Source organism: Strongylocentrotus purpuratus, unplaced genomic scaffold, assembly GCF_000002235.5.
Source record: "Strongylocentrotus purpuratus isolate Spur 01 unplaced genomic scaffold, Spur_5.0 spur5_scaffold_20, whole genome shotgun sequence".
In the NCBI taxonomy this organism is placed as follows: domain Eukaryota; kingdom Metazoa; phylum Echinodermata; class Echinoidea; order Camarodonta; family Strongylocentrotidae; genus Strongylocentrotus; species Strongylocentrotus purpuratus.
The window spans coordinates 45,884,959-45,896,589 of record NW_022145606.1 but is presented as its reverse complement, the minus strand read 5'-3'; the positions used below and the strand labels follow the sequence as shown (position 1 = coordinate 45,896,589).

The following is an 11,631-nucleotide window of genomic DNA, read 5'->3' as shown; positions in this document are numbered from 1 at the left end:
GTCAACAATACAATTTATTGTGGGGTTGGGGCTGGGGCTGGGGCTGGGGCTGGGGCTGGGGCTGAGGCTGGGGCTGAGGCTTTGAGGTTCTTGCTTTTGTTTTGTTACATGTTCCTCGCTTCAATCAAGAAATACCTGAAATCATGAAATCATGAAGTCACGAAATTATGGGGCTATAAGAAAATTGGAGAGGGAGGGTTTACCATTTTTGTAACTAAACATACTCATGCCTTTTCGCCTGCATAAATAGTCGGACTTACCTCCGATTGGACCGGGTGAAACTTACCTCCGATACACGTTCACACCGCCACTTACCTCCGGCCTTACGTCGGATGGAAGTTACGACCGGGTGTAAATAGACCTACCTTCGCTGGTGTGGACGCGACTTAAAGCGGTCTATCGTCGCGGGGGGGGGGGGGGGGGTGTCGGTGCACCACCACTGAATAATCCACGCTCAACACGCGACATGCCAAGGAACCAGTCCATCTTGTCACATTGATTTCAACAAGTTCTATTTGATCAATGATTAAGCGACTTCATAAAAGTATTAGAGGGATTTGAAATGAGGTAGTACAAGGGTGTTTATAAAAATAAGTTTCCAGACCTGTATTCTGCGATTGAGGGAAAAGTATCTATGGAACTTTTTGGCATGCTTACCAGCCTAGTTAATTCAACAATAAATACAAAATGTACAACATCTTGTATTTATATACAATTATATTCTCATCAGTGACTGCATCCTTTTACTCTTTTTCCCTCACTCTTCACTTTCTCTTTCTCTCTCTCTGCCATTATATATAATGCTCCCCAGGGAGTGGAGATTGTGCACACAGTGTATGCGGGCAAGCACTGAATCCAATGACCGGGGTAATAGTAAATGTGTAAAGCGCTTAGAGACATTTATATTAAGCGCTATATAAAAGCTAAATATTATTATTATTATTATAAATATATCTTATCTTCTCTTTCTCATTATATATAAATATATATCTCCCCTATTTCTCTCTTTCTCTCCCTCCCTCTTTAATATTCCTCTCTCTCTCTCTCTCGCTCTCGTATTTTCTGACTCTCGCTCTCATTATAATAAATGTACAAGTATTTATATATCTTATCTTCTCTATCTCATATATATAAATACCCCCCCTCTCTCTCTCTCTCTCTCTCTCTCTCTCTATCATGCAGGTTCTCTGTCTCTGTCTATGTCTGTCTCCCTCTATCTGCTCGTACCTCTGCCTATCTTTCTCTATCTTTTCTCTATTTCCCGCTCCTTTATCTCTCTTTGTGTCTCCCTCTTTCTCTCACCTTCTCTCTCTCTCTCTCTCTCTCTCGCTGTTATTTCCCTTTGCCTTTCTCTATCAAAATCTCTTTCTTCGGCTTATATAATAACTCATTGATAAACTGTTTGAAATGTATTACACATTTTATAATGGGACACATATGGAATTTTATTTAATTTTTCATTAGCATGTACCATTAAAAAAAAATCAAATTGTAATACTTTTTATAAGTTATAACTAAATATAAACTATAGGTACACTCTGCTGTGGATAATGTACGATATAATTTGTATCGACTACAAAATAAACAAGTACTTATCATTGTATTAAAAATTATACGAGTCAAAGTACATAAGCAATTTTGTTTGAAACTTTCTTTAGAATATTTACAAGATTTAAACACTTTGAGAAATTGAACGTATATTGTCTTTCTTTTCTAATATTTTTCTTTTGAGAACGGCCCCCACCAGTTTTAACACAACAAAATAGGGTTCTGAAAAGATCAGCATTAAAGCCAATAAAAAAAATACCTAATTTGTACAACATGTCGTATAACTTTTTTCTATCGGCTGTTTCTGTCTTATTCCGGTGGTATAGTATTCAGAAAATGCCCCCATTATGTGTAAATACGAGGAAAAATAACACGAGAAATTCTTCGTCAGGCTCATTTACACCATCGCGATATTTGTAACATCGCAACATTATTTAGTTTTGTTTACCATAGTCTGAAGGGGCTTACCATGTAAATAGACATAAAGTAACTAAAATATTAAAGCAACAATTAATAGCGCATCTACATTCCAACTTACTAAAATATAATAAATAGGTTATTTTCATTTTCTGTACAAGTTTCGTAATACTTTTCCTAGGTTGATAAGGCATGCGATATTTATATTTGCACTGCTACGATGTCCTAACTGTGCTATGACAGTCATAATTCCTATATAATGCTCTGCGACATTTTGGCATGGTTTTCATAACACATAAAATCAAAGTCTAGATGATAATAATAATAGGCATTAATATATCGCCGTCTATCTACAAAATTCTATTCCGAGGCGCACAAGAAAAATAGAACAAATGAGAGAGTTTGGATGAGTTTAGATCGTTTTTTTTTTAAATACCTTATTTTCTAGCCGTATTATGAAAGCATATTTTATGTCAGTGTAAAATATGTTATATGTAATTGTTATTAATGTTTTCCCGCTTCCCTGATATATTTCTTTGTATTGTAGATCTCACAGGCTGTTTGTCTAAATGGGGTGAGTCCCTTTATACCCTCTTCTGCCTTGTATTTCGAATAGATAACGGGGGACTGATAAATGATAACGGGAGCACATATACACAAATCATATTAAGAGTTAGCTATATTGTCAATGAACTGAATACAGCTAGCACGACCCTTCTGGGTCTCTGCATGTTGACGTTGCCAATTTGATGTAAGATTAGGCCTTGAACACCTGGTTTGGGATACCACGAGGAGGCCCATCATAGTCCACATAGTAAGGTCTCTGTAAAGATGCGGGAAAAGAAAATGAAAAAGAAGTGGTTACTAGATATTTTACGAAATTAAAACAAAAGAATAAGGCTTATTGCAAATTGCTGGATTACTGTGGTATAATAGTGAAGACTCTCATACGAAATGTTCTGGGTTCAATCCTGACCCTGCTTTATATACATCCTTGGTTAAGGTGTTTCGCCCATATAACGATGAAGTGTATTGCACTTTAAGTCACCATAAAGACCCGCTGTACAACAATGTTGCTAGGTAAGAAAAATACTATGGCTTGTCCTACATAGCAACATATAATATATGCAAATCGCATTCTGACTATTAAAATAGAGTTATATATTTGTAACTTGTGAAGGAAATAATTTATAACATTAAGATTCACGCGTTGAAATTGATTACACAATGAAAATGGATCTGTTGTCCTTTGATTTCTCGAAAATCTATTCGATATTGTCTTAAATCCCTTCTGCACTAGTTTGACCAAGGGGATTAGACCTCCCTGCGTGGTCACTGGCAGATGGTTATCTCATCAACTCAGCTCTCAATTAACATAAGAAAAGGGGGATTATGGGGGACCAATAGGCACCGGTTAGGCATTGTTTTCTATATAGAACTAGGGCGCAAGTAGCTACAAGTAGTGCAGTGAGGCTTTAAAATACACTTATCTGTATTAAAAAAAAATGTTACGTTTAGATTAACGCATACAAATTTGATTACATAATGAAAGTTGACCTTTTGTTGCCTATGATTTCTCGAAAGTCAGTTCGATTGTGTCTTAACCCGTTGACTCCTGACCTCATTCATTACCATAGGCTTAATACATACGCCACCAGGTTCCAATAGGCAATGGGTTATTTACCTGTTGATGCGGAGGGGGTGTGAAGCAGAATTGGCAGCAGTCAGCACATAGAGCAAAGAAGGAGAAGATACAGATGAAGCTGGCGGCGAGGATGATGGCGGAGGAAGGGACGACCAATGCATTGATAACCGTGCTCACCGACCACGAGAAGAGACCGATGATGGTGGCGGAGACGAAAAAAGCAATCAGGTTGGCGAGGAGCGTACCGAAGTTGAGCTGCGAGAAGAGAATTTGTAATCGTTTTCTGTTTTTGCTTTGATTTGACTGTTTTTTTTTTCACTAATGGATTTAAGGGTACTATGACGCATTATGGCTCAAGGCATGGCCACACATTTTTTTTTTCTGTTGCGGACCAGGAAGAATGCACTGAATTATTGATAATTTATTGCATTTTCTTTGTATATTTGTATTTGTGGGGGTGCCCCCTACCCTAGCTCCCGCTGCGTACAGTCACGATTCAATGGCAAAGAAATTGCCTCGTAACTAGCGCTTAGAGACTTCGGTGGTAAGCGCTTCATAAGTAACGTTTTTATTATTATTATTTTTAGCTGTAAGGCCCCATGAAAAAAAAAGCCAGTGTCGATTTGCTATATTAGTGCTCATTTGTGAGGCATTGATCCTCATAACTGTTAGTTATGACTTAGTAGTTTATAAGCATAGTAGCATATACATGTTTTAGCAGTCAGGCAAAACAAACACTCGCAAATTATTATACAATAAAATCTGAGAATGTATACTATTATCTAGATCTATTAGTAATAAAACATTGTCAAAATCATTCCATAAATTAGGGTAAAACCACATATTCCATTTTTATGACCAACAGTGCAGTATGACCCATTGAGGGCCAAGTACCCCTCTACCCCCCCCCCCCCCCTAACACACACACACTGACCTCTCTCTTCCCCCTCCTCCCCTTTACATGATCAAAGCCTAAAAACTGTTGGTATACTTACGGGTAACATGTGGTATTCTTGTGTTGACCTCTTTTTCGAAGGTGACTCCAGTGCATCTATAATGTTACCAGCACCGCACATCAATATCTATCAGACAGAAAAATTACAACAATTAGATGTGTTTATGCCAAATAAGTAATCTCCCCGTGTAACATTGTATATATATATATATATCTTTTTTTCAATGGGAATGTGGGGTTAACAAAAAGGGCGATTAGCCTTATGAACGTCAACCCCCTAAAAAGTATACACTGTATTGTTGAGAGAAAAGAAAGGAAAAGAAAAGCAGAGAAAACCTGAACCCCAATACAAAAGGAAAAATGGAAAGGAAAAGGGAAGGGGAGGGGAAATTTATTAAAAAATGCATTTACTGATCGTTACGTCATTTAATTTTGAGATTGAATATAATGATAAAAGACGGGATTTAAACATTATATCACGGAATCCCAAAACCTCAATCCATGGGTTTAAGAGTCAAGTGAATAAATCACTTGTTTTTCTTGTTGATTAGTGTGTTATGGCAATCAGTCAAATTTGACTTTTATCAACAACAATTGAAGAAAAAAAAAATGTTACATGTGTTATAATACAAGTGACTTCTTTCTTGTTTTGGGGTATTTTTTTAAAAAACTATAAATAATTATATATTTTGTTTTAAAGATAAAATAGGAGCATGCCAGGTTACCGAGTCCTATCGGTTCTAAATTGGCACTGCCATGACAAACCTGCTCGTGTTTTGTAATATACCACGACACCTGATAATATGAAGTATTGATGTGTATCAATACAGTGGAGTTTTGGAATGATCATAATGAAAATAAAATTGACTCCATCTTGACAAGGATGCACTGCACACAGAAATTAGTAAATGAGACTATACACAAATTTTCACTCAAATTTGTTCATTTATCTTTTGTCATATTTTTAAAATAATGGCGTCATAAGAGTAAACTTTTCCAGGGGTAATTTCTATCACGATATTTTGCCAACACGAGGCATATGAGAAAGCTCATGAATATTTGATTCCCCAGCTAGAACTGAACTTTCTCTTTCATTCATAACACTCACAATGATTCCTCCCCACAGTGGGGAACCAACAGCGTTGTTAATGACGGTGGCGAGGAACGATATGTAAGACGCCATAATGAGCATGGCGAGAGTGAGCAATATCTGAACGGCCCCGGTGAAGCCGATGAATCGTCTGCGAAATCCCATCGTTGGTGGCGTCTTGTATTTTCAGGAAAGAATCTGAGGATGACGGATAGATAAAAAGATACATCACGTTAATTAAACAACATATTAGTCCCCACAAATATAGCCATTATACATGAGGGTTATGGACCCCCCCCCCCCCGTTCAGTCAACTGTTATGATTATGTTTTTATTTTTTTCAAGTCAATATATTTACATGTTACAAAAATTATGTTACTTTGTCATTATTTTGAGGGATCCACATTTTACAAGCTCTGCTTTTTAGTGGACCCCTCCATTTCCACAGGTTTATCTTAAAACAATTTTTTTTTTAAACTATTATACTGGACATTTATGGATACTTTCTATTTTATAACATTAAACTGTATTATAATCTTGAATACTGAATTGTATCTCTGGTTTCTTGTCAAAATTACTGTTCTGTTGGAAATGAAATATAAAACTGAAACTGAAACTGAAACTGAAACTGAAATAACTGTAATACGTTTCTGTTGTCCGATCATGGTACGGCGGCAATTGTCTGAAAGAGTTTAATTTCCTCCAAGATATAGAGTTAGAAGTTGGGCTGTAATAGACCTGGGGGTGTTTCACAAAGATTCTAAGTCAAAATTAACACTAAGTTAGACCAAACATCATGGAGAGCCATTTTTAACTTTAAAATAAAATATATTCCAAAGCAAAAATTCAAGTATTTTAGACTTTTATAAATTCCACATCAAGAACATGACATCTCCTTCATGATAGAAAATCTGAATGATTTGAATCAACATTTTATTCCTTTTAAAATAACTGTTATAACAATATTTTCAAAGATTCTAACGGCTTTCCATAATAATTGTTAAGTCCAACTTAGAGATGAGTTTAACTTAGGATCTTTGTGAAACACCCCCCCTGTTTACTATCTTTATGCACATTATTGGAACAAAATTTTCTTTTTACATCTAATAGGCGTATTAGGGATTTAACCGAGATGGCAGTAATTAATGTATGCATTCTCGAGGTAAAGCAATTCCTGAGATAAACATTACTGTTGAAATATGTAAACACATTCATATTATCTTACTATGGAGATATATCATGAGTCAAGGTTCGTTGGTCTAGTGGCATGATTCTCGCTTAGGGTGCGAGAGGTCCCGGGTTCGACTCCCGGACGAGCCCCACGTAATTCTTTTTGCATAAATAGTAAATTGTTACTGATTTGGTTTAAAAACCCAATCAAAAAACAACAACAACATATGGTAATAAATGTACAATTATCTCCATCAGGTTAAAAGAAAACTCTAAAATATCTCCGCACGATAGTATTGACTGGCCTCCCATTGTCATGTCGTATTATTCCTTCCCTTTCTAAAAAAATTACGATATTCTTAATAACGAAAAGGTCACGGCTTTCAGACGACAAAAGATGAACAAACCACTTGAGCAAATGCAAACTCAATTCAAGCAGCATTCCTACCTATTATTGACTTTGCAATGATTATTGTTTGTTCGGTAACTTTTGAGGGCCACTCCTAGAATGCTAACGCTGCTCCATTCGAAGAGATGCTTTCTGTATGTCCATACATTGAAACCAATACTTCGGGAGTAGTATTTGGGATAACCTAGTATGCAATTCTTTGTCCTCCCGAATAAAATTACAAGTCCACTCCACAAATGACTTACTTTCAATAGAAGAAGAAAAATCAGACAAACCAATCAAAAAAAAATTGAGCAAAATCGGATAATTTATAAGAAAGTAATGATTTTTTGAAAAAAAGTACGTAAAACTAAGGAACAATGAAAATCACTAAACAAATTGCCAATTTGGTTATCAGTTTGTGCTTCTATTGAAAGTAAGTTATTTTTGGAGTGGACTTGTCCTTTAAGAGAATTCCAATTTCTGCATTCAATCAAGAAAATGATCAAGTTATACTCATTACTTTCTTAACAATAGTTTGTTATCGTTCGCCAGATGTTTGAATGATTACATTTATGTGCATAACGCCTGTCTTTTTAATAATGGTATTTTAGTTTGTTATCAATTTAAAATTCTTCAATTTGTCAAGCCTCATAAGCCTCTTTATTAATGTCCATGTTGACCTTCCTGGTTGTATGAATTTATGGAATGTACCAATTATCGTATTGCTTGAAATTTTGTGTACATTTCGTAATGTTTTTTTGTAACTGAAGAAAGAAAGATGGATTGGTTGAATACGGATCTTTGTTGATTACTTTTAGATGTAACCTTCAATAAGTCACATTCTAAAGAAACATAAATTAGGACAAATCAAAATTTCACATTCTTAGAAAATTAGAAAAACTTGGTAAGGGTATGAATAATTTAGTTGTTAATTTATTGTACATGTATTTTTGACTTTTTTGCAATTTATTGGAGAATGAATAAAGACTAAACTGAATTGAACTGGACTAAAATTCACTCGAGAAATCGTGGAAACTACTCTTGAAGGATTTATTTAGTCACTTGTTTGGAGCAGATTCAACCCCCAAGAGAGTGATCAATTAAAGATGACTCCTACAAAGAGTGGATTTCAATTCCTCTGCCGAGTACGGAGTCAAGACAGTTCGCCAAATAATAGGTTTTTCAAAGTCTTCGTCTCTATGATTCCACTGTTTATTCATTACCTCCTTTATTCTAAACACTAAATAAATCGATGAAATTGATATCAATTTCGGAGGGGTGTCTTTAGTTGTAGATTTCCAAGAATTTGCCTACATACAAGGACAATATATTGTGCAAAGGAAACCAGATTTATATCTCTGTTCACTGAAAAGTTATAGCAACCCAAAGTTACTGACTTCTACAAAAACGAAATTTTTGCCCACATGTGTATGCATATAGTAACGGTTATTAGTGCATATAGGACGTGTTTTGTATGTTTAAGTTTTATAGAAAACTTTAGACTAAAACCTCTTATCACAATGAGTCTGGTGTCATATGATGGATAATCAATATACATTCAAGCTAATATCGATTTCATTGAGTTATGAAGTGTATAAAACATTATTTTTTAGCCGAAAATGTGGGATTCCCCCTAATTTTAGCCAATTTGTTGGTATAGTTACTGGACGATAGTGATTGGACATTTAGTAGTGCAGACAGTTCAAGGGATAAGAAGTGTTGAGTACAATTGGTAAATAATTCTATACTCTGTGATGTTTCAGTAAATGCGGGCATTGGCAGTTGCCCCAAGAAAACAAAAAAATTGTATAAACATGTAGATGATTTAATTTTCTTTCATAAGACACCAAACTAATAGTGGTTTGAGGTTTTCAAAAAATATTATTTACAAAATACTACTTTTCATCAAAAGGGCCGCTTTTTTGGACCACTCCTACGATCTCGGAGTGACCGCAACAATTATAAAAAGCACCTCTGAAATATTGTGAATTATGAAAAAATCTTTCAATTCCAATTCAATTCGATTGTTTTATCTTTTCCAAATCATCAAAAGTTTTACATCAAATACAATTACAAGTGCAAATCAGGTACAGACAGTAACATAATAGATAAGGGAAAAGGGGAAACTAAACAAAGCAGAAGCTTGTGGGTTGAAAAGTTCCCTCAGTACATTATTATAACTAAACTGTGTACATGAATGAAAAGTAAGACAAGCATTCTAAGGTTACACATTGTACAACACTGATAAATCACCACACACATCCACGTATAAAACCAATCACACAGGGAGGAGGGGAGTGTATAATTCGGGGACCAGTCAGTTGTGACTGGTGCAAGTCAGTCCCCTACTCATATATATATATATATATATATATATATACACGTAAGCAGGTATAAATTGACTGAAGAATCAAACACATATAGGATCATCAAAGTTATCAAAGTCATCAAAAATAGCATTGTTTCGAATTAACAAGGTGTGCTTAGTTTGTGTGGGAGTAGTGGGCAACTAAAAAAGCATGATATTAAACTTTGGCCCTCTGCTTATTTCCACTCGGTTTGATTTCATTTTCCTGACTCTTTTGAGATAAATTGTATGGCATATGCATGTATTTTTTAATCTGCCACCAGTTCAATTCATGATTGCATTATAATAAAACTTTAAATAAAGCGACTGAATATCAATGTACATGACATCAACTTGAACACATGGGGAAAACAGATTTCAAACATATCTAAACACAGAAAACAACTTTTGAAATACTTACAAAGAATAAGTTGGTATGCTCCAGCAGCGTGAGATGTTCAGTGCATACGGCGTCACAGAGAAGAAGGATATGATCAACTCGAGGAAGTACGAATTCATACTGGATATTAAATATTCATAAGTTGCCAGTTTGACGATGACAGTATTTTCAGAGATGTACTTTTCATCAAGAATAAAAACTACAAGTAGTCAGACATTGTAGCATACTTGCGTCATTAAATTGACTGCCGAATCACACATAGGATTATCAAAGTTTGACCCCAAAAGGCATAGTTAAGGATTTTTTGCGAAGTACTTTTTCATAAATCGCTATTATGAATGGTTATCAAATTGGCAACCTCGTACGTCAAAGAATGACGAAACGGTGACATTGTCAATTGATGCGACCTCAAATGAAATATTACAATGCAAACTTCCTAATGTAAATACAACTTGTGGGACTGTAAGTTGCTGCCGATGCTAAAAATAGATCTGCAGCATGCCCGCCCAAAAGTTAAACACTATTGAAGTACAAACTCCATGACGTATCGTACATTGTATAACTTCTATTCAATATTCAATGACGCTTTTTATATGTCACTCCTCTCGCTTTTGGTTATCGTTTATAGAGAAGGTTAAGGCGTGGTAAAAGTGAAAAATAATTTACACGCTTTCTTTTTTCTTTTTTTTAAAATCTCGATGCATGTGGAAGAGTACGTATAAAAATCTCAAATGAAATTAAAACATCTTGTCCATGTTATCATTACAACGTTATCATCAATATATTGATTGCATTCAAGGTTTCTTCACTTTGTGATTTCTGAGGTAAGATTCATTTGCCAATTTCTTTGAGTTCGGGAACATCACCTTGTTTAACCAATATTGAAACTTAGCTTTAATCTTTTATCTGTTATTGTACTTTATCTGTGTAAAAATCTAATCTATATTTCACCTGCGTGTCAATTGTGCAATTAACCTGTAAACTTTTAATTATCAAATTTCTATTTCATTCAAAACAAATGCCAATTTGTTATTATCAATGAGACTTGTAAATCATATTTAAATATACACAATATATTCTTAGTTCTCTTTACCTTTCTACGTGTTGTCAATTTAATATTATACCATGTACTTTTTACTTTGTAAATTGAACAATTTCAGCTATCAGCTGCATGCTCGATGATTTTCATCTCATTAAACCAATACAATACGATACAATAAGTCGAAAGCTAGAAATTGTAGAAATATTTGGACCAGATTTCGATGCCAAGTGGATGTAGAGCCCCACATACTCAAATCTGTGTGCAGTGCGCTTATCAACTTTATACGACTTCAAGCATGTATAACTATAGTCATTTTAATATCATTCTAATGATTCTAACTTTCCCAAATTATAGATAGTTTCATTCTCTATGCAATCGCACGATCAGGGCACTGTTTCATAAAACGTGATATAGATACAAATTTCAAAATTTAATGACAAATCTGCTCTAAGCCAATCAAATGCTGTTATTTCAGTATCTTATAATAACTATTGTAACTTGCCATCGATAACTAGTTTTATGAAACAGGGCCAATGACTCACATTTCTCTTTAAATCGAGGGGCGTGGTGAATTGGGTTCGTAAATTATTTTACTCCCGCGGTCAAGGTTGTTTAATGAAGTGCAT

The 11,631-nt window shown here is 35.0% G+C and overlaps 1 protein-coding gene and 1 non-coding gene across 2 annotated transcripts; one reads left to right on the top strand and one right to left on the bottom strand.

Moving 5' to 3' along the window:
- Positions 1-1,438: 1,438 nt before the first annotated feature.
- Positions 1,439-10,063, bottom strand: LOC589083. Its single transcript, XM_795447.5, has 5 exons — positions 9,985-10,063; positions 5,674-5,853; positions 4,606-4,692; positions 3,650-3,865; positions 1,439-2,788 (listed from the first exon to the last, which is right to left on the bottom strand). The coding sequence occupies exons 2-5, from the start codon at positions 5,818-5,820 to the stop codon at positions 2,723-2,725; spliced, it is 516 nt and encodes a 171-aa protein (XP_800540.2). The 5' UTR covers positions 5,821-5,853; positions 9,985-10,063; the 3' UTR covers positions 1,439-2,722.
- On the top strand, positions 6,904-6,975 carry TRNAP-AGG. The gene has a single exon. It is a non-coding gene; the product is annotated as a tRNA-Pro (tRNA).
- Positions 10,064-11,631: the final 1,568 nt, after the last annotated feature.